Source organism: Paracoccidioides lutzii (genome assembly GCF_000150705.2).
Source record: "Paracoccidioides lutzii Pb01 unplaced genomic scaffold supercont2.12, whole genome shotgun sequence".
In the NCBI taxonomy this organism is placed as follows: Eukaryota; Fungi; Ascomycota; class Eurotiomycetes; order Onygenales; family Ajellomycetaceae; genus Paracoccidioides; species Paracoccidioides lutzii.
This window is the reverse complement of record NW_015440958.1, coordinates 219,514-245,373: the sequence shown is the minus strand read 5'-3', so window position 1 is coordinate 245,373 and position 25,860 is coordinate 219,514. Positions and strand designations below refer to the sequence as shown.

The window sequence follows — 25,860 nt, the reverse complement described above, 5'->3', positions numbered from 1 at the left end:
CCGGCAAGCGACTTTTCTGCGTCGAATATAGCCATTGTCGAGAGAACACCAGGTATGATGCATCGCAATTCCCTGGAAGTATTAACCAAGCCTTTCATCGTCCCTGTGTTTCTCCCGATTTGCCGAAATTTGCTGCCATATCGAGCGCCCTGAGGGGTTTAGCTAACGTTTGCTAGCAGATCACAGAGTACAGAGCGATTTTCTTTTCAGAAATTCTCACTTTGTACGCTCCATTGCACCGAGCACACATCCGATTTTATGTCGATGTATCCGCTTATCTCTTTGCGGATCAATTGCAGGAAAGGGTATCTTCAGCACGAGGACAAAGATGGGCCATTGTCAATATCCTTTACCGGAAACGGGCACCTAGTTGATAGCATGACTGCAACTTCGACTCCAACTGCATAGTTCATCAGACCCTCAGCGACCAGAAGAGCGGTACGCAACCAAATATCTCCTTCAGTGTTATGAAGTCGTGCTGCATGTGACATGCGGAACACCACGGTCTGTAAGTACGAGTGTATCTAGAACCTTAGTCTCCCCCTATATATTCGCATCTCCTGATTCTCGTCAAAATCCTTGCCCCATCTGCGCTGTCAGTCCCCCTCTTTTTTTTTCTTTTCTGCTTAGGTCTTTCCATTTTTGTTACCGTTCAGCCGGGAACCAGACCAGGTAATGAATAAGTGAATGAATTCATTCAAATGATCCATCACTCACTAATACATTGTATAATGCTCGATCTTCCATTGCTGAAGCCTGCACATCAAAATGGAGAGATATGGACCTTTCATTTCTTGTTCCGCCAACTTGGTGTTTGGTTTCATTGGACCTGTGGAATGCATGCAAGGACCATTGGCCCCTTCAAACGGTCAGATCCTCCCTGCTAGTCATGACTCTCTTCAAGATTATGAAGAAGTCGTTCAAACTGGCGCTGACCAAAGAGAGCTAAGGGTTGCTGTCTTTCTCACCTCTGCATTAAGTCTCCAGTTCGGTAACGTGACTGACCAGCCAATGATTTTCGCCACCCATGATTTTGTAAATTCCACCTGATATCTTCAATTTCAAACCTCAACACCATGGTCAATGAAGCTGCAATTCAGCTTGCAATTGAAGATTTAAGATCACAAGAATTTCCAAATTATAAGCAAACTGCTTTGAAATATAAAATCAGTCTGACACAGCACAACTGCTTGCAATACGAATTAAAATTGATTTACTTCACTCTGCTCTGAAAGATTGATTCATTTTGATTCTCAACTACCTCTTTATATTTGACTACTTGTTCATTTCATATTTTAATTCTCATTTTAGTATTTTCATTGTAGCTGTCTAATTAGATAGATGAACTAAAGCTTTTTGTTGTAGCGCATCTGCTTGTAAATGGATTAAGGTTAATCCGCCCCACTACACTCTGAAGGTTGATTCATTCTGATCCTCAACCACCTTTGCTCCCAAAGATTGATCCGTTCCAATCCCCAACCACATCTGCTCTGAAGGTTGATCCATTCCGATCCCCAACCACCTCTATATATTTGGCTGTTTGTTAATTTCACATTCTAATTCTCAGTTTAGTATTCTTATCGCAGCTGCTTAATTAGATAGATGAATTGAAGCTTTTATTTTATTATTGTTTTGAGTTTATATTGAGCTTTGGTAATATGTAGTTTTATTATAAAGTGAAATTTGAATTTCTTGAAATCATCAAATTCTTCAAAATTTCAAAGTTCATGAAGATAAATATACTTCAGTTTATACTTTTCAACTAGTTGAGAAATTATCATAAAGTGTTGAAGAAGATCATTATATATTATTGTATAAATATTTATTAAATTATTTATAATAATAAATATAATAATAACATTTATTGATATTTTCAATTTAAACTTTTAATAAATTATTAATCTTTTTAGCTCTTATTTATAATTGAGAATAAAAACTCTTTTTTTAATTGATAATATTTTAATTATATAAGTGGCTCTTTAATATAGCTTAATTTATATAAAATTATGAATGTTTATTGAGAATTAGTACTTAAGTGCATTGAACTATAAAATACTTAAATTGATTATATCAGATATAAATATTTCATATAATTTAATTCATTTTATTTTTTTTAAAAGTGTTGAGAAATTTTGAATAGTTAGTATTGATATAAAAGATTTAATTAAATCAAATGCAGTTGTTGTAGTTAAAGAAGTAAATAAAAATTTGATATATTTTTAAATAGGCCTGAATTGAATATATATATAAGTTCAATTATGAAAATTTTTAACAGTGTGAAGTTGAGCAAGATCATTATTCAATTGACAAAGATCAGCACAGTTCTCAGTGTAGATTGTGAACTTTGATGATCTATGCTTCAATTCAATAATTCAAAATTCAGATTTCTGCTCAGCATGTTAGCCAAAACTGCGCCGTTACATAAGAATAAGAGAGGTAACTAACCCCGGCATTCAACGACAGCTCTGGTAGATTTTATCCATAAGCGGAAGCGCTTTTGGGAGGTAATGAGCCTGAGTCGAACTCGTATTGTCTACTATCTTCACACTCCTCACCAGCGACTTGTGTCGCTCGTTGTGTATAAATTGGTGTATTAGACTTGGGACCTTTCTTTAACTCGTCTGAGATCGGTTGAGTGCCAAATTGTCAAGTTAACAAGGGAGCAAACCATAATATAAAACTTCTATAAAGTGGACAAGATAGTTAACTATCCCTCTAGTTGTATTCATGGATCGTCAATTAACTAACTACATGCTGGAATCTAGAATCGGATGAAAATCCATCCTCTGAAACTCTGAACAATGGGCTTCCCGATCTGCAAGGGTGTCGATCACCTTCATAACTGTATCACCAATGAATAAGTTTTCTCCAACCGCTAACATGAGACTCTCCTTAATCCAACGCAGCAAAACCCATTCCTGCCAAGCAAACCAGCAGCCGTGCCTGAGCTGTTCGAAAGTCAAGTATGACTCTGATATTTGCGATCTCTATTATCCCCGCGGCGGCGAGACATTGCTTGTTGTGCGGATTGCGTGACGAGTAACTGTACGGCTGTGGGGCGTAAGCAGTGGTTTGGGTTGGTGGGACGTTTTATGGATTGGATTCATTGCCGGAGAGGAGGGAGTGCGGGTTGGCATGCAGTGGAATGCGGTGGGATGAGGTGGGAAATTTGGAGTTGGGCATCTGGACATTTTGCGCCTGGGGTTGATTTTTGAAGTCGGCGGCAACTTATGGGTTGATGTCTACCATCACATCCCTAGGTACACTGGTGGTTATCTAGATAATAGTTACGATAGAGGACCAAGGCAAACTTTGCACCTTTGTCGAGAAACTCTCATATATTTCATTCTGCCCATAGATATGAAGATGTTTTGATATGGAGAACAAAAACAGCAAGAGTAAGTTGTGGTATATAAAAAAGGGACAGGAGAAGGCATAGATGCAAAGAAGAATAACATATGTAAGGGTAAAGGAAAATACAAATATAACAATTGAGTAGCAAGGATAGACGACAAACGATAATGGAGGGTATGAGCATAGTAGGGTAAACAGGCACAGAGGAAACCAGAAACATCCTCCTGATCGCTCGTAGAGGAGTGGGAGGGGGTGTTTAAACAAGCAAAGGGTGTGTACATTACAGAGCAGGCGACGTAAAGGGTACTTTCAGGACCCCCTTCCCCCCCCTACCCCGAAAAAAAAAATATGAACGGAGGTGAAAGACAAAAGGCGCAACAAATGACGAGTGAATGATGCATCAACATCAAATCCTTAAGCCCTGCTGCTCTGTGCTTGCTCACAAAACAAGGAAAAGAAGATATGGGATAGAAAGAAAAAGCAGGAAGCCGCAAGACCCCAATCCTCCGTCATAAATTCGTCCACCAAACCCGATTCCCATAACATGCAAAACAAAACATATAAAGGCAACGTAGACAATAGTTACGCCAGGAAAGAAAAACAACAGCGAGAAAACAAAAACACCTTCCGTTTCCTTTCTATGGAATACAAGGTTGATAACCAAAAAAAAGTTGAATAAATAAATAAACCAAGGACCTATGAAATAATCAATTAAGAAGAATATCTCTCCCGATCAAAAGGGATTTTGCGTGTGCTTCATTCTCCGATTATAATGAGCAGGAGCCAAATTAGAATTTCCATTATTCCCACTGCTTTTCACCGGGCCCCCATACGACTTCTCCCAGACCCACCCGCCGTGATTCCCGCAGCAGTTTGATGCAGTGAGCTTAAAGGGGACGTCCGCGGCCGCGCAGCAGCTGCCGACGAGGAACCGAAAAGTTCCTGATTCGCGGTTGGCAGTGGCGGAGAAGGCTCGCCTCTAGATGGTGGCCCAAAGAGGCCAAGTCGCGCTGGGGCCGGTGCGGGCGAATGCGCATCCTTGCTGGTATTATTGTTGGTATGATTATTAGCAGTAGTAATATCCCTGGTAATAGAGTTCGGCGGCAGAGGTCCCTCTGTTGATGATGGATGATGGATGGGCGATCGTTGGCCGGAGATATTTCGCGAATGCGGTTGACATGGGTTACTTGATTTCCGCACGTCTAATGGGGATGAGGTTAGTGATCGTAATCCCTGGTTTTGCTCCGCGTCATCGGCTTCGGGAGGCCGGCCGAAGGGGGATTCGTTGGCCGCGAAGTATCTCCTGTTATTTTGTGGTCGATTTCGATCTTGCTCAGGGAACTGTGGCGTGTTTGCGGCTGATGAATTGGGTGCGGAGGGGTGGTCTGGGATTGTCGAAGCGGATCCGTTGGGCATGTTGAGATCTACAATCCGCTGCTGAGCAGTAGGGGTCGTGTATGGATTCTCTGCCCTATGTTGCTCGTTTAGCCTAGCCCGCCGGAGCTGCTGAAGATATTGCTCATGACTGGAATGTTGTGGGTTTGCCCAGGGTGTCTGTTCCAGGAATTCCGCCGCTGCGCCTGGCCGTGGTGGCTGTGCTGATGGCGTAGCCGTGAATGTGCTTCGCGGGCGGGAGGGACGGGGAAAACTGCGAGCATTTATAGAACGAGTATCAATCTGTGCAGAGAAATTTTCAGCATGTCTGAAAACACTTGTCTCATATCAAATATATTATTTAGAAACATACACCCATCTTTGCCAAGTCTTCATCAGCTTCATTCTGCCGTGCGGGCTGGATTATCGGGGCAGCTGGGAACCCAACATATTTGGCCACACCCGAGAGAATAGACACCTCTTTGTTATACGCAGCTTGTTGGGAGATTTGTTGCGAACGGCGAATGGGGAAGGGAATAGAGAAATCGGGGCTAGTCCCAGCAGTTTGGAATCTGTCTTGCTGAATGCGGTAGTGGAGACCCGAAGCCTCCTCAAGGTATTTTTCACGGACGTCCCGGGCTCGTTGGAAATAGGAGCTGTTTGTTTGGCAGCGCTCCGCCTGGCTTTTGTTGAATAGTGAAGACAATTTATATTTGAAAAGTGTTCTCTCGTATTTGATTTTATCATCTCGATAATTTTCGATGATACTGAGCTGGCGTAGGTATTCGGGGTGAGTGATGTTTTCTTCACTGAGTTGCGATAACTCGTTATTGAGGTTCGCTATTCTCTCGTCGTATATTCTGGAAGGAATTACACGCAAAGGCATTAGAATTCATGAATACAAGTCAAGGGCGCATTAACACCTTACCTATCACGCAACGTTGCGAATTGTCGTTCAAGGGAATATAGCAAGTCCATGGCAACGGTTTTCTTCATAACTATAGTCACTGTGAGTGGCATGATCCATTGAGAGCGAGGTAAGGATCGGGCGCAAGATACGGGAAAGCAGAAGACTTACTCTCTTCTTCTGCCTTGGAAACGACCTCCGTGTCCTCTGCCTCCTCTACCGCTTCAGCTTGTTCTTCCTCTTCTGCAGGCTGTTCATCAGCCAAGCCATTGGTATCTTGTTCAGCACCTCCAGATGGAGGAACGCTATCCGTTTCCCCTTCTTCCTGAAGCTGTCTGATATTTTTACCCTTTCGTTTGCCTTTCTTCCCCCGTTTACCTCTAGAAACCGCAACTCGCGCATCGACGCTCTGGGCTTCATCTGCGGCGAGGGTCTCATCGGGGGAAGTTTCGCTGTCTTTCTGTAGGGTTTCACCACCCTCGAGAGTCGAAGACAAGTCTGGTCCGCTCACAATAACGGAGCCACGACGCTTGCGTAGAGGCTCTTCCTCGCTTTGCTCAGCACCGATATCATCATCCAAAGCACGTTTCCGTTTTTTGCTAATTGCTTCTAGTGAAGTGCTCAGCAATTCGGATCCAGTGGTAACGACATCGACTGGAGTTGGTATGCCGTTGCTGCCAACTTTTCGTCGTGGCTTGCTAGGAGAGTTTTCAGTTTCGTCACCTTCATCATCAGAAAGATCGTCATATGTCGTTGATTGTGCTAGTTTGCTGGGGCTAGCTTCGAAGATGCCTGCGTTCAATTCAATGTTGGTGCGGTTTTGGGGGCGGTTTGGGGACTCTTCGATGCGCTCTGTTTCGGCTTCTGAGTCGATTTCGCTAGCCACTTTCTCAAGCTTGGGGGATTCACTACCCAAATGGTCGTGATCTAAGGCGTCATCCAGTTCACTCAGGCTACTAGACCTGGCATCGTCGACCACGGAATCGTGGATGTCGCGACCATTAACACCGCCGTTGGAGATGGACGCCAGTGGTGATTGGGGAGCAGCCGATTCCGTCGGCTCTGTCGACTCCATCTAGGACTTCTGGAAATATAATAATGCACGTCGATACAACGTAAGGAAGGAGGAGGGAAGAGCGAATCTAGGGAGGTCGGATTGGGGCTTTCGATAGACGTTTATGGTGGGAAGTTCGATTGGAAGGATTTTACCGAAAGCTGTGAAAAAGAGCGCCCCAGAGAAGAAGGTTAGCAATTATTTCACAGTTATACGACTATCATATGAAGATTTACCACTGCCGGAAGACGGTGGCCATTGTAGACGGAGTTCGATGGTTTGTGGAGTGCTGTTTGCGATGTGAAAGGGTTTTTTTTTTTTTTTTTTTTTTTTTTTTTTTATAAATAATAAAAAAAAATGAAAAAAAGAAACCCTGGCAAAAAAACCTCAATACTGAAAACGAGGAGCAGAAGAGCAGAAAGGAGAAGTGAGAACTGCTGCCACCGAATATCTCCAGGCCAATCTTTGAATGTTCCAGCAAGCTCCGGTTACCTTTACCATCTCCTCCACGCTTTGAATGTAGGTGATATTTCAACAGAAAGTGGTTGAACGTACCAGGTGGGGGATGCGCTGGAAGCTCAGCAATGGTGGAGTGGCTTGCGGGCGACTATCGTAGCAAGACTCGAAGGCTGGAGAGGCACAACAAATCGCACTTGAGCAGGAAAGTGTAGTATATGATACTCAACGACGTTTTGACGAGTAGATGAGAAGGGGAGAGAATGAGGGGAAGGGTGAGAGACCTATTCGCAAAGGCCTGGAAGGAGAAACGGTGCGTGAGTTTGCGTGAGTTGGGACGGGCAAGAAAGTGGAGCAGAGTGAAAGCGCGGAGGCAGGTGAAGCAGTAAATACCACCAGCCCACAGCTAAAGTGGGGGGGATGGCATGAGGAGGGGCTGAGTGTATCTCAAGGGTGAATTCGATGGCGGGAGGTTGAGAAGTTGGAGAAGTTGAGAGAGCGAGAGACGAGAGACCGATGCAGACAGTGAGGGAAAGCATTGGCCGTGTATGGGAGCCGTATGGGAGCCGTATGATGATGATTTGTTTCTTGCCGGGTTACCGTATTTTACGCCCGGCGTTCCTACGGAGTGGTGTCTTGGCCGCGGTTCTGCCATCTGGAATGTGGAGGGACCTGTATTGTCACGCCCGTGGATGCCGTGCGTACTAGAAATTACAAAACTTACAATACACCGCAAAACAAATTTCTTCAAGTGACCTTTTGCAAGTCATCTGGGCGTCATGCAAACAGGCCAAACATACCACTTTGGTTGTCAGGCTGGCTAGGGGCTTGCTTGATATTCCTTCCTCCCCCGCCAATCAGAGCGGCTGCTTGACGTACCGCCTTTGCCAAGCCCAGATCCGGGGCCGAAGCATGACTAATGCGAAATTTTGCGCTTGAAGAGCTTAATTGACCCCCTTATGTACCTATCGTTAGGTACCTCTACATATGCAAATGTATACGCTGGACGATGCATTGACTGATATATCATTGCTTGGTCTCTGTATGGCCAATCTCTCACAGGAATTCCGTTGTAATGGCGTTGTAACTCTGCACTTTCCCCGATCCGGGGATTTTCTACCGTGCAGTGGGCATCCTTCTCAATCTTCGGTTGCAAGACCCTGGAGAATATTCCTGGGTATCAGGAGTAGACCCATGTCTGCTGGAAACAATAGCTATCTGTAGGTTTTTTTTTTTTTTTTTTTTTGATCTGCATGTTATTTTTATGTTGCTTGTCGGAGCTCCACAGCGTTCACGGTAATAGAACCTAAAATTACCTGGGTAGGTGTTTTACCTCCCTTTCTCCAGTTGGACAAAACGGCAAGTTTGATCGATGGCAAACGACTAGTTACATATGGTGGAAAACAGGTCACGGGACTGAAGTGTTGGAGAATACTGTTGAACAGAGCACAAGATCGTGACATCTTGGATATTATTAGGCTATGCGATACGCGCTATTCATTCTCCTGTATGTCCGTGCCCTCCACCTTCCTCAGTTTCCTGATCTTGCGCTGCATATATCCCTTCTTCCCCCGCTTCGTCGACGCACCATTCTCTACATACAAGTGAAGCTCAACCCCCCCCTGGGGATTGCCATATATATTCTTCAGTTATCATTTATATTTATCCTTAAAGACCTTACACCCAGTTTCGTCAACCGAGCATCTTTTCATTTTCCGTATATAGAAGATGCTAGTTTATGAGGCCTAAACTGATTTGATGCCTGGCACTCTCAATCCTTACGGTTTCAGCTAATAGTACACTAATTCCATAGTTAGCTTATATTGCCATTCCAAAGGGAAACGAAACCCCTTCAAGCAACTACCATGCATCCGACAGCTCCCCTCTGCAATACACCATATTGAACTTCGAGCAGCCAAATGTATGCAGTCCAGCTGAGTCTTCCCAGTAAAGCCGCGGGGCCATTTCTATAGTATATCACATGACCTTCCACTTCGGCTTAGTCAACTTGAGATCAACGCCAAGAAATTTTTCAGAAAAGTTCCATATTCCACTTCAAGCTTTGGCCGCATAGTCAGCGGTTCGCATTCATAACGCATTCCTCTTCCTCCCGTAAAAAGCAATGGGGAAGAAACAGAAGTCAAAGTCCAAAAGTGCTGCTGGGGTAGCAGGGGAAAGTGTGACGAGCACATTCCTCTCCAATAGATCAAAAGCTCCAACACTCCCATTCTTAAACGGTGAGAATAATGTGACAGCCATTGATCCCATGCTCGTTTCGCTGTTCGAGAAAAGCGTGAGTGATCTGATGCATCTTCTTTCTTTACTTTTAATGTTTCTGCAGCTATGAAATGGTTGATTTCGGCCATTGAGTCCGTTTCTCTGCTTGTATAGAATGGATTGCAGCTGATATCTCTAACAAATTCATTTACGTGTAGGCTGGACCTGTGACAGCTCCGCAGTACGCTAGCGCTAATCTGCGTGCGGCAACTGTAGAAGACACCTGGGGAAGTGGGAAGAAGGGCGGAAAAGAGCCTGACTTCGAGCAGGATGCTGCAGATGCAACTTCATCCGATGAGGAGGACCAAACGGCAGGGAGATTCTCACTGGAGAGCAGTGATGAGGGGATGGAGGATGTCAATAATGCGAAATTGGTTCAAGAAAATGGTCGGAAACGAAAACGTGCTGGTGCGGATGATTTAGAGGGAGCATATATGCAACGCATTGTGAAGGAGGAAGCCAAGGAAGAAGAGAAAAGACGGATTGAGAAAGCGAAACGGCGAAAAGTTGAGAACGCGGTTGAGAATGATAGCGAGCCGCTAGCCTCTGAAAGCGACGAGGAAGGGAATTCTGAGTCGGAATCAGACTGCATAAGCAGCCCTCCCCCTGTCCACGAATCCCTCACGGACACCGTCGACTCGGCCGTCCTTGACAAATCCGCCCGCACTGTCTTTCTCTCCAACGTCTCCACCGAAGCCATCAAATCCAAAACCGCAAAAAAGGCCCTCCTCAAACACCTCTCCTCCTTCTTCCCTTCCCTCCCCGACTCGACCACCCCTCACAAAATCGAATCAATCCGCTTTCGCTCCACCGCCTTCTCCACCAACGCAATGCCCAAACGTGCCGCCTATGCCAAGCGCGAGCTCATGGATTCCACCACCCGCAGCACGAATGCATACGTAGTCTACACCACCACTGTAGCTGCTCGACGAGCCCCTAAGGCCCTCAACGGCAGTTTCGTCCTGGACAGACATCTGCGCGTAGACAGCGTCTCCCACCCGTCCCCCATAGATTACAAACGGTGCATCTTTGTCGGAAACCTCGGCTTCGTCGACGAGGAGACTCCCACGGAAGAAAAGGCTGTGCAACAGACGAAGAAAAAGAACACACCACCTGCAGACGTCGAGGAGGGCCTCTGGCGCACCTTCAACGAGCATACGCACTCAGCTATTGCGAAATTATCTAAATCACTTGCTAAATCTAAGGGTTCTGATGCTTCTAATATTAATAATCCGGCCATCGGTCCTGTGGAATTCGTCCGCGTCATCCGTGACCCGGCCACGCGGATTGGGAAGGGCATCGCGTACGTCCAATTCCACGATGAGAATGCCGTGGAGACTGCGTTGTTGTTGGACGGGCAGAAATTCCCGCCAATGCTCCCACGGAAGTTGCGCGTCACTCGTGCGAAGAGGGTTGTGAAGAAAGCGGGTGGTAGTTCAGAGAATATGAATAACAATGGCAAGAATGCTAAGAATAGTAAGAATGCTATTAAGACTGCTTTGGGGCCGCGGCGGGGTGGAGATAAGCAGGCTAGTTCCCAAGAGCGCGCGACGGGATTGCTGGGGAAGGGTGAGGCGTGGAAGGTGCAGAACTCACGAACGTCGGATGAGAGGGATGGGAAAGGTGAAGGGTATGGATCGAATTCGTTTATTTTTGAGGGATATCGAGCCACGGCGGATAAGCCTGCGTATAAGGTTAAGACGAAGAGTCGTGGGGTGAAGAGTCGCGGTGGGAAGCCGAAGACGAGGAGTACGAGGCGGGCGGCGGCGTTTAGGGCTGGAGGTGGGAAGAGGAAGGGGGATGGACAGTGGAGGAGGAAGTGAGAGGGGTGTTGATAGATTTGATAGATCAGGTAACCCTGGACAAGATGTGATACCCACGTATCGTGCATGACGGTAGATGGGTATGTTAGGACCCTTTATGATTTGTGTTTTAGTTCACATTGGAATATACGTGCACGGATTAATTGATGCCGCTGATTAAAAACATGTATTTAAAAGAGAATACATATTCCGATATGAGATGGTGAATCGTATTACTTGTCTGATATTTGTGTTAGGGAATCAAAGCTGTGGAGAATTAACCGGATATTCAAAATAATCTTTATATGGACGGAGATATATGCTCAACCACGGGAGGATCCCCCAACTCTTCAGCAGCAGCGTGGTAGTCTATTCAACGAAATAAACCTGCTCTGGCCATTGAATTTGTCTTCTGGGACTGTGGAACGACGAACAAAGAGATCAGAGCCAGAAAACGTACATCCCAGATCGGACGAGCAGCGGTTGTACAATATTCATGCACCGACCATCTATCAAAATCCAGCACTTTTAAATCCGCTGAAAGCTTACAGTGATTTCCTGTCAACATCCCAATGAAGGATACTTGGCTACTGACAGCCCAACCAGCGAAAGAACCTTATCCCCCTCAACCCTTTCATAGTTTTGCTTTGCAGGGATATCAACCACAAATTATAAAATCCCGAAGTGGAATGTGATCAATAGGGACAACCACTTTGTGATACTGGCATGGAAAATTAAGTCTCCCCCGACAGGCATCCCCTTCACGGCACCAAGAAAGACTCCGCAGAGAATTAAACGAGCGCAGGACTGCAAACACTCCCCGCCAGAAGTGAGGCGATACTTCATACACTCCCTTTCCCCTTCAGTCGAGTGCAGGACGATGAATTTCCCATCCGAAAGTTACCCTACATTCTTAGCCCAGGCTATATTCTTATATACACCTATACATGTTGGCGGAGTAGTCCTAGTGCTGAAAAGTTTATAGAACGGCCGCGATCCTCTGCAACGTTCCTCACTATTATCTGTTGCGCGAGGTAGTGAAAGGAGAGCAAGCTTGACGAAGTCGCTTCACGTTCCGGGATTAATCCGGTGGATTTCAGGAGGAGTCGAGTTTGTACTTCGTTCTGCTTGAGGTCGTCACAGCGAAACCAGAGGGTCATTCACATAACCTGCAGGTAAGACAACTACTGTCAAATATGCGGCCGAAAAGCTAAATAACAAAGCTTGTCCCTGTTCCCAGCGGTTAGCTACTAGATGAAAAAGGTACCAAGTTGAGCAATGATCTAACAAAATAGGGTATGTCGACAATTACGTCGGGTATTGCCTCTTCCATGAGACACGACAGGGCAGGACATGATATTTGTTGCGTTGGTTATCTGTCTGGTTCAGCGGTCGGTCGGCCAACTGTATGCTTTAATGGAGTTGGAAATACTATCGTGTAATTTGTTTGCAAATGCAGCCCCTGAGCTATTCGGTTTTACTTGCAATGAGCTATGGGCAATTAACACGATTCATGCCACGTTTCTTTTCTTCATGTCTTCACCTGCCTTAAACTTGGAAAGTATTTCCTACTTTGGGGGAATGAAATTGCTTCTTATAACGATTTTCCTGAGCATCCTTCAGAAAGTCTCCCACCAAACTCCAGGGCTGATGATGAGTGAAAATCGTGTTATCTCTCCAGGGCTCTGACTTAGCTGCAGTGCGGACTCTTCTTCTCATAACATGCAAATTGAGAATCACTTGTTACCTGCACTTGTTTCTGAATGCTTCTAAGACAGTTGTGTTATCCTGTTCTTCTATCAACTGCTTTAATCATGCTAAACACTGTTTGTATATCCTAGCAAGACAATGACTTCTAAGGATGACCTCTTAACTGACTCTCTAAAGAGACAAAGCAACGATATCTCAAATCTTTTCATGTACTTCACCTATATGGTCTATTGGATTTAAAAATAGCCAAGATTTCAGGCGACAACGAGCAACGTGGTACCAAGACTGCCCCCAAACACCGCTGGTGTTGGGTGTACGGGATTCCAGGCTATGGGAAGACATTTCTCTTGGGCGAGCTAAAACAGACATTTGGGCAAGCAAATTTCGCGTTTTAAGAAAGGTCCGAAGCGATAGATTTGTTGTGCCGGGAGGCTTCGAGGCATTCATGGCGCTGGAGGGGAAATGGAAGGCAGACTGGCGCCAGCGTGCCATCGACAAGGTTCAAAAGGGACTGTATCGAGAGCGGCAGAACTGCTATAGCCACCGGGCGTTACGTGCTCTGGAGTGAAGGGGAAACTGACGGATATCAGATGGTGACCCAGATTGACCTCATTAGGTACACCCATATCCTCTATATGGATACCCTAGCGATGTCGTTGAACGTCGTCTGAACGACCGAGGAGGAAATCAAGCAACCGCATTGGCAGCTCATGTCGACAAATGTTTGCAGGCTGACAAGACAGAGCTGCGAGAACTCTGTCGTTCTAATCACATATTGTTTCTGCTCTTGTCTCCTCATCTAACCTCTGTGGAGAAAATAGTGTTGCTCATCCGTGAACTCCACCACATGCTGGGAACACAACCTGCACTAAACGGAAACAAGTTTAGATGAAATTCACACCGTTTACGGCGGTAAACCAAGCAATATAGTTTGGGTTCTGGATGCCGATTGGACGTTGGCAGCCCAGGATAGTTGTAACATAGTTTGGAAAGAGTTTCCTGGTTCTCCAGTTCAAGCTAGCTTGGAGGAGCTGTTTAGTGGTCCATTGGGCTGCTCGCTCACTGCCTTCAGACAGGCTACTCTGATATATGAGGAGGCCGACGAGGAACAGTTTTACGCGATTGCAAGAAGGCAGCGTCGGCCGTGACTGTGCATCCGGAGTTTGTGACCTTACTGCAGCTGTTAACAGACCACGAGCATTTTCATCGCAGTGGTTCTGACGTGTGGATTACGTCGTGCTTGGGAGAAGATACTGGAGCAGGAAGGGCTTTTAAGACCGTGCAAGTCATTTGTGGAGGCCTCATCGCAGACGGCTTCGTTGTGACATCTGCAGCTAAGGGAGCGTTGGTGATTGGTTTAAGGGAAGTTCAGTGTATGTACGTAAGGGCGTTTGGAAGTAGCCCGGTAGACTTGGAGATGTTGAGAACGGCAGACCAAGCCATTGTTGTCGTTGGCAAGGAGCGTGATAAGAGTAAGGCGATGGACAAGGCTTCGAAACATGAAATCTAAATACGTTAACTACAGAAACAACGTTAAGCCACACCTGGCTCTGCTACACAGCCACGCAACACTAACAAGAGGGTTGTCGGAACAAGCATTCATCAATTTTCGTCTTTTGTCGTTATACGTTAACAGCCTAACCTGGAAGTCCGCTGCGCAACAAATGAGCCAACAACCAAAATTCTGATAACGAAAATGCGTGATGTTAGTGTTTCTGGTCGGAGTTAAGAAAGTCCATTAACGTACCGGATGCTATTTGGCAACGTAACACTTGCTCGATATAATTGGAGTCGCAGAGTAGATATCCCATCCAACAAGTCTGGGCCAACCCCGCAATTGGATGCCAGCTCCTACTCAAGGAGCAGACACTGATTATACCGCTGAAGCAGGATGCAGAAGCCTCTGGCGCTCGGTATTAGGAAAGTTCTCCCACTCGCTCCTTTTGTTCATGCCAACACACCTAGGAATGTCAAGATCCTCAGGAGCATTCACAGAGAAAAGTCACAGTGAGCTTGGTAGATTTTTTTAACAGTGGAAAGCCAGTGTTGCAGTTCATACGGCGTATTCGCGCCCTCCATGGCACCATTCGCATCGTGGTAGTTGCTGGAGTTGTCCAGGCGCCGTTCGATTCTGGATCTCATTTTCAAGAATGAATTATATCAGTGCGAAAGGCTTGACATTGTTGCCCTTCCTCTGTCATACAATGATTTTCACTGGAAATGGCACCTCGGATACGTGCCATCGATATTTTTTTTTTTTTTTTTAAAAAAAAAAGACGGACTAGCCCTAATCATCATTTGTTAAGCGATATAAATAAGAATAAAAAGATTTAAATTTGTTGGTCTTGTTTAAGAATCTTTTGCTCCAACCTCCCCATTACTCCACGGCTATTGCTATAATCAAGTATTATATCAAATTCTGTTTCTTGACGGTGTGTCGTTCCGTTGTAGTGGAAGGGCATACGGGCCTTGGTCGTTGTATCGGAGTCGCCTCCAAAGAACCCAACAACAGGAAAAGACAGGATAAGGCGCTGACTGAAGTAAAAGCGATAACATATCACAAAAGAAGGCGACCTTGGAAAGAAAGAACGAAGAAGAAGAAGAAGAAGAAGAAGAAAAAAGAAAGGTAAAAAAACGAAATGAGGGTTCCAAATGTGTCAATGAACACCAAAGGTCTGCGGCAGTCCCACCAACTATAAATTGCAGCGATCAAGAATTCCTTTGACAACAGCACCGGCAGGCTGCCCATCAGCAAAAACTGACTGAGTTTCGAGGACTCTATCTACATGAGGGTCGGTAAAGGAGCATTGGAGCAAGCCGTCATGCTGACTGGTCCATTGTATGGCATGTACCGTCCAAAGGGTCAACAAGAGGACACATGTGAAGACAATGGATGAAATACCGAGATGATTTGTTTTGTGGAAATAGTAAACTTGGATCCATGGATGAGCATGGGGACCGGCAGGGTTCAAAATCTTGTAAACTTTTTTTTTTAAAGCAAAACATGTGCCAATTGTGAGAGTCCCACTGTCTCATCAGAAAACTTGGAAATCTATAGGAAAAGTGATGTAAATAGAGAACATTAGATGAAGATGACTATGCATATATGTAAATAGTACTGATGACATTATACACATATGAAAACAGGGAGAAATTGATCTCATAGAATGAAAATTTCAACAACTGCTGAACTAACAAAAAAAAGTTAAGATGGACGAGGATATGGAGATCATGGAAAGGAAGGGTAAAAAAAGTTTAAAATTAATTAATGAAAGGGTAGAGGTGCGAGGCAGGGTTACAAAGTAATAATACCACTAGACTTTCCAACTATCCCACCAAACGAAAAAGCATCTATTATCATTATATGCCTACGAACATTCAAACGTTGTTTTGGAGGGTAATATAATACATATCTTTCCGGGGAACATGGATAGTCACTTGTATCCCGCTCATTGTCTTCCCAGCTTCCCGCCCGCCATTTCCAAACATTCCCTTACCCAAACCGTCGTCCCTAGGTCGTCAGAAAATTCATCCTCTCTCCAAGAGATCCCGCTGTGGTACAAATACGTACGGAAATACGGGTGGTTGTAGTGATTAGTTCGTGGACGGCGGATGTTGGTGAGAACAAGCAAGAAAACAACAGAAGAGGATTTTAAATAGAAAAAAGATAAAAAGATAAAAAGAAAAGGAAAGGGTTATTGTAGATATACAAGTGAATGAAATATATTGGGGAGGTCCTTTTATCGCCTATATCTAACAAGGTATCTTGGGAGGGGTAATTGGGGGGAGGAAGTAGAAATACTAATTAACATAGAAAGACAGAGGGTAAAATATTTACCTATACCCGCATCAATGTGCCACATGAGTAGGGAACTGATCAATGGGTCAAGAAGAGAGGAAATAAGCCATTTTTAATACATTTTCCTAAAAGACATAAAGAAACAAACACGAGATTAAAATATAAAATAGAAAAAAAAAAAAAAAAAAAAAAAAAAAAAAAACTTTTGGAAGAAAATGGTTTTACAAGAAAGCTATCAGTCCCAAAACAGCCAACAGCAAACTTCCCGGCAGCATAAGGGACTTAGCTCCATTGGGGTTTGGTGTATTGGTAGCTCTGATGGGAGTCAGGGAAGCAGAAGAGCTACTAGAAGTAGTCGATGAAGTGGTGGTTGTTGTCGAGGAGGCGGAACTCGTTGACAAGGTGGATGAGCTGGTGATGGTCTCGGTTGATGTGCTGGAGGATACGCTGGTGTCGGTGCTGGTGCTGGTGTCGGTGCTGGTGCTGGTGTCGGTGCTGGAAACCTGGGATGAGGAATCGGTGGTGGAGCTGGGGAGCTCTGAGCTTGATGACATTGGACCATTCACTGGGAACCTAGGGGAGAAATTGCTGTTTTGAGGGGTGCCGGAGGGGAAGATTCGAAAGAAGAAGTTGTTGCCCGGGTCGACCGTGGGGAAGGTGAATATGAAGTTGCCAGAGTTGGGGATGCCGGCTGGAGGGAGTGTGGTGTTAGATGGGTTATAAACATGGATAGTGGGTAGGTTTAACAGAGAGATTTAAAAGATAGGGTAACAGTCCATTGGTCGTGGTTTGCAGCCATTTTCGAGTGTTTTGCGTAAGAGAATGAATGGGAAACTCTGGGAAAATGCGAAATATACGCGAAAAATGCAATTGAAAAATGGAAGGGCCGTAGAGGATATAATGACTTACTTCCAAGTGGAATACCATCCTGCGGATTGGTAGCATCTCCACTCTGCAGGAAGAGGCTGACCGGGCCGGTGGTGGTTGGATTCCAGGTGACGGTGACCTTATCTCCGGACATGAAACTATAGCCACCGGGGGGGACATCTAAAGGATTGTCCTGAGCCACGGCAAGAGCAGCAAAGATGCCAATTGAGAGGTAGATGATTGAGCGCATGGTGAATGGTGTATATTATTGGGATCTCAAGAGAGGATGGATATTTGCGGGATAGTAGTTCCGGGCTGGGCTGAATGAAGGGCAGGAAATTTTTAATCTTATTTCTATGCTAGTTTGTAGAGTTATTAGCTCTGTGAAAGGGCCTTGCTAACGAACGTAAGAATGTAGGGAAAAGGGCGAGAAGAGAAGAAAGGAAAGTGAGGGAGGGTGGCAGGATGGAGCGAGGGAAGGAAGAATAAAAGGAGAAGAAGACCAGAGGATGAAGAAGAGATAAGGGAAAAAGGCTCTTCTCAAAAGCGAATAAGCCACCCTTCATTCCATAGACGCGATGAACAACCAATATCAAGGTCGGGTTTGGAGTCCTCTCACAAGCCCACAAGCCCACAAGCCCACAAAACCCACAAATATGGCACAAGAAGCAGAGCCACCTCCTGGCTACAAATAGCGTTGCCGGCACTTTAAAACGGCGCCCGCCACCATTGTTCATGCTTGCGACGATGGCTGCGCCACATCCACCATTCGCCACGTCAGATCCGGGCAAAAGGACGGCTCGCTGCGTTAAACTGAAAAGAACAATGCTTTTATTTGGGCCCACCTGCGCAATAAAACGAAATCCACTGGTACATGCAAAGGGGTCTCCCAAGGGTTTGCAAGTCGGCGTGCATTATTACAAACTTAGTTCAACCACGCGATGTGATTGGCAGGCTGTCAGTATCGTCGTATCAAATAGCTGCATGTAACCGTACGAATTTACTAGCCCAACATGAAGTATTAAGGTGAGCGCAACTTAAATCATGTTCAATTAACAAGAAAGAAGAAGAAGAAAAAAAAAAAAAAAAAAAAGAAAAAGAAAAAGAAAAATAAAAAAGAAAAAGAAAAAGAAAAAAAAGAAAAGGAGGATGAAAAGGAAACAATCATGAAATTTAAATCCATGTAGGCCCAGTGATCGGAGTTGATTGAGGATTTACAGGTGATCATGATTTAAAAGTGAGGCAGGTCTCCATTGCTTTAAAACCATGAATCAACTGTCACCTCATTTTAAATAAACACCAACTAGCCACATACTCTGCTGCTCTGCACATAACTACATCACACATGTTACTATATACATCTTTGTCCAATCTCACCACTCTCAACACGAGGGCTAGGAGGTAGGTTAGGGTTTAGAATTAGAATTAGCAAAGGACAATCACTGCTGCAAAGAGCAGAATGAGAGATGTGCATGAAATATGTATTAGATATGACTAGTTGTATATAGCATTTTGATGGAAGTCATGATTGCATAAATCATGTTGAAGATTTAAATTCAACATTCAACTTGTGTTAAACCCCACATTTAACTGCACAATCAGAACTGATTGTAGTTTTAAAATGGTGGGCTCAACTTACAAATCAAGTTAAATTTTAAACTGTAACTTAGAATGTGTTTCAACTTTAATTAAACTTTATATTTTCCAGATCAAAATCTTTTAAATTATAAGTCACTCTCATAATAAATTACATAGTCAAGATCTAAACTATATATATTTATATTAATATGAAAGACACGTGATTAAAGAAGTTGCAGTGACTTATCATGACATACTTAATTCAAATTTTTTAAATTTACATTAAAAATAAATTAAAACTATCAAATATTAATTTTTAAATATAGAAAATATATTAATAAAAATAAAACTTTAAAATTTAAAATAAAACTCTTAAATATTTATCAATTTTATGTATTTTTTTTAATAAATATAAATATTATAATTTATTTATTTTATTTAAATTATATATAATTTAATAATATTTTATATAATTTATTAGTTTATATAATTATAATTTTTAATATAAAATATTAAATTTTTATAATTTATTTTATTTTATATAAATTTTATTTAAAAAATAATTTAATTTTAATATATTTTAAAATAAATTAAATATAAATTATAATTTTAAAAACTTTTTATATTAATTAATAAATTTATTATTAAAAATTTAATATTTTTTAAAATAATTAATAATAATAAAAAATTTAAAATATAAAATTAATTTAAAGTATTATTTAATAATTTTAATAAATAATTTTATTTTATAAAAAATTGTTGAAGTCTAGATTATATATTACAGACTAGTACACTGTATAGTAGTATATAATATTTCTAAGATAAATTATCAATACAATTACTTCAAACATCTAATAAATTATAGTTTAAATAGTTTATTTTTCTTTTTGAAGAGTTTTTTATATACTACTTTTTCTTCTTCTTTTATCTGAGGTATAAAGTGTATTATGTGAACTGCATTATTAAATTGTATCAAGAACTTGACAAAAAATAACTGTTTTAAAAGCTTTGATTATGAGCAAAAAATTGAATCAAAAGAAGAAAATAAATAAATATTTTCAAGAATATAAGCTACAGAATCATGAAATATCTTTACAAGCAATAATATGAATATGTTACAGCGCAGCTACTTGTATATGAATTAAGATTGATCTGCTCTGCTACATTTTAAAGGTTGATCCGTTTTGATCTCAACTATATTCAGTTGCTCATGTTGATCTGATTTAATTTTCAACCACTATTATATATTCAGCTACTCGTTCATTCTTTATTTTAATTCTCAATTTAGTATTCTCATCATAGTTGCCTAGTTAGATAAATAAATTGAAGCTATTACTTTATTATTATTCTGACTTTAGTTGAGTCATGATAAAATAAAGATAAATACAATACATTTACCTCTGAATTTAGAGAAAAAACTGATTAAAGAGATGAAATAGATACAAATAAAAGTAATATAAATATGATGTGAATAATGATGAAATATATAGAAAGACAGAACAGACAAATAGAAATACTTATATAAAAATTAGAAGAAAACTTAAGTTCTTTGTCAAATACTACTAAGAATTCTATCAAAAATAAAGTTGATAAATTTTGCAAAGATATTAAAATCAACTTGAAATATATATATATATAGTTATTCTCATTGAAGTCAATTATTTAAAATGAAAAAGTTCTATTTTTGCAGATGCTTATTTGATTTAGATAAAAGATATTATTAATATATAATAAATAGCATTTTCTATTATAATTTCTCTGAAAATTGAGCTTTGAAATAAGAAATAATAAACTTTTTAATACAAGAATCTTTTAATCTTTAAATACAACTGTATATAATTCTTTGAGATTATTAAATAAAAATTTTTATCTTGTAGTAACTATATAAAAGAGTTTTACTCAATGTTATACTATACTTCAAGTATAAGAATGTCTTTAAATTATTGAAAAGTTAAGAAATTTATAATCTAAAAATAATAACTTTCACATCTATCTTGTAACTTTTTAAGTTATATAAAGGTAAAACTTATATCTTAAGATAAAAATTTAATTAAAAGTATTTATCATAATTTATTTATATTAGAACTGAGAAATTAATAATAAAAATTTATTAAAATAAAGCTGAATAATTTCTATATTATCAAGCAGAGCTTTATTTAAAATCTGAATTTTGATAAATTGATAAATCAATTGATTACTCATATCATTATCATTATAATTCATTTTAACTTATTTACTGTAAATATTATTATTAAATGATTTGATAAATATCAATACCACTACTATGAGAATATAGAGCATATTATCAAATATTGCTGATTTAAAAACTTAAATTTTACAAACACTAAATAACAGAAATATAATAAGAAATATATTAATATATTGAAAAATAAAAATAAAAATAAAACTAAGAATATAGATAAGAGAATAGATAGAAATATAGAGAATTTACTTACAAGTTAGTTGTTAGGGAGCGAATGCGAGCTGCATAAGAAGGAAGACTCTCTGCGTTGCTAACTGCTATATAACGAAATACTAAGCTTGATGGGATGAAAAGGGGGGCTGGGGGCCTGCGTGGATTATAACCACCTGCATGGTCGCATGGTCACGTGATATGGGTTAGGCCTAATCGGGCGCCCCGCATGGTCGCATGGTCACGTGATGTGGGTTAGGCCTAATCGGGCGCCGAGCTTAATCCGACGTCGAGTCTAACCGGGCACCGGCCTTCGGTCGGACGCTGAGCCTAACATCACCCCCCGGTCTAGGGGCAGGCATGTCCTCATGCCGGTAGGTCATCATCAACCTCGTCCTTCAGGTAGCTGTCTGTCTCCCATGCCTTCAGCCACTCATCTAGTCGCCTTGAGGGCCCAGCTTTTGTAGGATTAGCCTCATGGAAGTCGCGTATGGCGTGTGATGATCCTTTGAAGTCGTGAGCAGGGTATCATGAAGAATTCTCATCAAACCTCTTCCAGTGCACCTGGTACTGCAGCTTGCTCCAGCTTATTCTACTGGCCAGTATACAATCTATTTCCCATTCATTCTCATCATCTATTTCAATTGGGTCTGGTGGTCTGATAGTCTGGCCAGGTAGAGGGTCTCTGGAGTCCTTGCATAGCTTGTCTGGGAAGAAGATTGAATGAATCTTCATTGTTATGGAGAGGTCCAGTTTGTAGGCATTGTCCATCTTTTCCAGGATTCTGAAGGGACTGGCATTCTGCTCTGCCAGTTTACAGCTTGATTGATTCATCTTGTATGATTTCAATGTTAGATAAACAAAATCTCCTACTGCAAAGTCAGGCTCTTGATGATGCTTGTCAGTCTGCCTCTTCATCTGTTCCTGTGCTGTCTTTATGCCTTTACTTGTCTGATTTCAGATCTCTCTCATTCAGTGAATGAAGCTCCTTGCTGCTTCTCAATTTCTTTTCTCATTTATGTTCAATTTTTCTGCCAGTGGTTGTCAGTCAAATGACATTCAGAGTTCATATTCATTTGCTGTGAGGAAGAGGGAGATCCCTGTGGAAGCATTTGAGGTAGCTGTGGAGGCATGATCTATAATGAGCAGTCACTCATCCCAGTCATCTTGGTAGTAACTGACATATGGGTGAAGATGGATGGCAATGTATTGATTCATCACTTCTGTCTGTCCATCAGTTTATGCATGATGCACTGTTGAGAGTTTCAGTTTTATGCTCAGGATCTGTGTAAACTCATTTCAAAAGCTTGATATGAACTGAGGGCCTCAGTCAGAGACAATTGAGTCAGGCACCCCATTGTATGAATAGTAGAATTGAATGAATAGTCAGGCCAGCTCCTGGGCTGTAACTCCTCAGGTGATTGAAATGAAGATTGTCTTCTTGCTTAGCTGACATACTATGATTAAAATGACATCATAACCTGTTTTGCTTTTCAGCACATTCATGAAGTCCATTGCAATATGCTGCCATGCCTGTTCTGGTATTGATAATGACTTTAGCAAATCAGAAGTCTTATCTCTTGAAATTTTACTGATTCAGCACACATGACAGTTCTGAATATAGTGTAGAACATCTGTCCATCAGGTGACTCATCAATAGTGTGATTGCATCAGGATCAGGGTCTTTCATTCTTCAGAGTGTGCTATTGAAGCTTGATCATGAATTTCCTGCAGTAGCTTGGCTATCAGAGTTTTCTTTTTCTGAACAGACATCACTAGTCTTTCATTATACTGTAGCACATTGTCCTTCATTGTATAGAGACTATTCTCATTATCTGCCTGCTGCTGCAGAGGCTCAATTGAGATGACTGTCTTGTTTAGAGACACTATGCATTCAGCAATGCTCTCTTTCTCTGAGGAGTTGATGCTAGCAATGTCTGTAGAGAAAATGATCTGAGAGTCAAGGGTCTCTGATTCTAGAAGAATCTGCATACAGCTGTCCTGTTGCCTTCTAATCTGCTCAGGCCTGCTCAGTGCATCTGCTAGCAGGTTGGCCTTGCCTGATCAATACTTGATCTCAAAGTAGAAATGGGAGAGGAACTCTGCCCAGTGGGCTTGACATGCATTCAGCTTCTTGGTAGTCATGAAGTATTCCAGTGTGTGATGATCAGTGAGAATCTTGAATCATTTCTTCTGTTGTAGTTCCTCAAGCTCTGTCTGTCATTCTTGTAAGGCCTGGACTACTGCCAGCATTTCCTTATCATGAACTTCATAATTAAGCTCTGCACTGTTCATTGTCTTTGAATAAAAGACTACTGAGTGCCAAAGGTCATTTTTAAATCTTTGACTTAGTATCTCAGTCACTACTCTGTCAGAGACATCAGTCTCAATATGAGTCTCTCACTTAGAGTCATAGTAACACAGTGTTGAAGTCTTCATCAGCTGCCTCTTCAGTTTTTCAAAGACTGATTTGCATTCTGATGTCCACACAAATGAGGTAGTCTTCTTTGTCAATTGATACAGCAGCTTTGCAATTCAGCTGTAGTTCCTTATGAATCATTGATAGAAATTGTCAAATTCTAGAAATGACTGAACTTCTTTGACTGTGGTGAGGGCCTGCCATCTCACAATGACAGCTGTCTTCTCTGAGTCTGCCTCAATCCCTTCTATACTGATGATGAACCCTAGGTATTTTGTCCTCTGGACTGCAAACTCACATTTTCAGATGCTGGCTTGCAAATCCACTGTCTTTAGTCAGTCTAGCACTGAGTTTACCTGCTGCTTGTGCTCCTCCAGATTCTTGCTATAGATTAGAAGATCATCCATAAATGCTGTCATAAACTTGTCCAGATAGTCAAAGAAGATACTGTTAACAAACTGTTGAAAGCAGACAGGGGCATTTGTAAGGCCAAAGAGGACCACCTGATATTTATAGGTCCTGTAGCAGGTTCTAAAGGTGATCAGGTCCTCAGACTCAGGGTTCATTCAGATGTGATGAAACCCCTGCTGAATGTCCAACTTTGTAAAGTATTTCACCTCATTGAGTCAGTCCATCAGCTCATCTATCAGAGGCAAGAGATACTGATCTCATTTGATTATAGCATTCAGCTTGTGAAAGTCAACACAGAATTGTAGCTTCTTCTCACTACAGGTAATCAGAATTGAAGAGGTGTAGAGAACTGAACTTGAAGTGATGAAATTCTTTGCTAGATTGACTTCAAGATAGATCTTCACTGCCTCTAGTTCCTCTAGATTCATCTTATATAGAGGCACATGTCCAATGCCCTGGATGAGGTCAATATCAGGCTGGAGCTCTATTTTAAAATCAACATTCTTTCATAGGGGAGGCAGTTCATCTGATGCTTTCTTTGAGAAGCAGTCCTCTCAGTCTTTCAATCATTCTGATAAGTTGCTGATCAGCTCCTCATCAGACTCATCCTCAGCTCCCACTAAACCCCACTTCTCCTCAAGCTGTTTATCAATTTCATACAGACTGGTTATGAAAACTGTTGACTTCTTGTTCTTCATATAATCATGAAAGGAAGCAGCTTCAATGAAGTTCATATTCATCATCTGTGGTGCTGTCTTCTCCCAGATCAGCCTCTGTCTCATCTCAGGCATCACAACTGAGCTGATCCCTTTCAATCTGCAGAGTCAAGCCTGATGCTCCTGTCTGATCTCCTCATTCAGCTTGATCTCTCTTCATTTCACATCTGCCTGATGCTCAGGCTTGGGGTCTGGGCACTTCAGTACTGACCAGAGTACTATCTTCAACATCAGCTCTGCCATCTGTTCAGGGATAGACTGTTCACTCAGTCAAACCAGATGTTGGTTTTTAACATCAAGCCATATATTCTGTGCTGCCAATCACTTCTGTCCCAGGATGACAGAGTGCTGGCCTAGATCTGTTACCAGCAGAGGAACATTCTGAAATCTCCAGTCATCCACTCAGAGGTTTAGAGTCAATGTGTGGTCTATCATCTCACCAGGGGTGCCATTGTATCCCTTCATGTGGCATTTGAATGAGAGTTCTTGAAACTTCCTATCAAAGAATCTTGCCAGTTCTATGACATATCAGATATCAATAAAATTCACTCCATTTGCTTCAGTATCAGCAAGAGAATTTGTAGAAGTAGCAATTCCATTGTAGACTAATTTGATTGATACATTAAAGCTTTTCCCCTCAATCAAGTCCTTCATCTCAAATCTCTCACAGACTATTGAACTATCTAAGGTGGAGTCTTCTCTCAGACTCACTCTTTTCCTGAG

At 41.9% G+C, this 25,860-nt stretch overlaps 4 protein-coding genes across 4 annotated transcripts; 2 read left to right on the top strand and 2 right to left on the bottom strand.

Moving 5' to 3' along the window:
- Positions 1–4,170: 4,170 nt before the first annotated feature.
- PAAG_04712 (hypothetical protein) lies at positions 4,171–6,710 on the bottom strand (the record flags this gene model as incomplete). Its single annotated transcript, XM_015845345.1, has 4 exons — positions 4,171–5,031; positions 5,102–5,588; positions 5,657–5,726; positions 5,807–6,710. The coding sequence occupies 4 exons, from the start codon at positions 6,708–6,710 to the stop codon at positions 4,171–4,173; spliced, it is 2,322 nt and encodes a 773-aa protein (XP_015699571.1).
- A 2,557-nt stretch (positions 6,711–9,267) lies between these two features.
- Positions 9,268–11,245, top strand: PAAG_04711 (nucleolar protein; the record flags this gene model as incomplete). Its single annotated transcript, XM_002793136.1, has 2 exons — positions 9,268–9,438; positions 9,581–11,245. 2 exons carry the CDS (start codon positions 9,268–9,270, stop codon positions 11,243–11,245), a joined length of 1,836 nt encoding a protein of 611 aa, XP_002793182.1.
- A 1,827-nt stretch (positions 11,246–13,072) lies between these two features.
- On the top strand, positions 13,073–14,444 carry PAAG_04709 (hypothetical protein; the record flags this gene model as incomplete). The annotated part of the gene is made up of 5 exons (XM_002793134.2): positions 13,073–13,143; positions 13,181–13,498; positions 13,583–13,656; positions 13,823–14,078; positions 14,147–14,444. The coding sequence occupies 5 exons, from the start codon at positions 13,073–13,075 to the stop codon at positions 14,442–14,444; spliced, it is 1,017 nt and encodes a 338-aa protein (XP_002793180.2).
- A 2,510-nt stretch (positions 14,445–16,954) lies between these two features.
- Positions 16,955–17,850, bottom strand: PAAG_04708 (hypothetical protein; the record flags this gene model as incomplete). The annotated part of the gene is made up of 2 exons (XM_002793133.2): positions 16,955–17,424; positions 17,643–17,850. 2 exons carry the CDS (start codon positions 17,848–17,850, stop codon positions 16,955–16,957), a joined length of 678 nt encoding a protein of 225 aa, XP_002793179.1.
- Between the last annotated feature and the right edge of the window lie 8,010 nt (positions 17,851–25,860).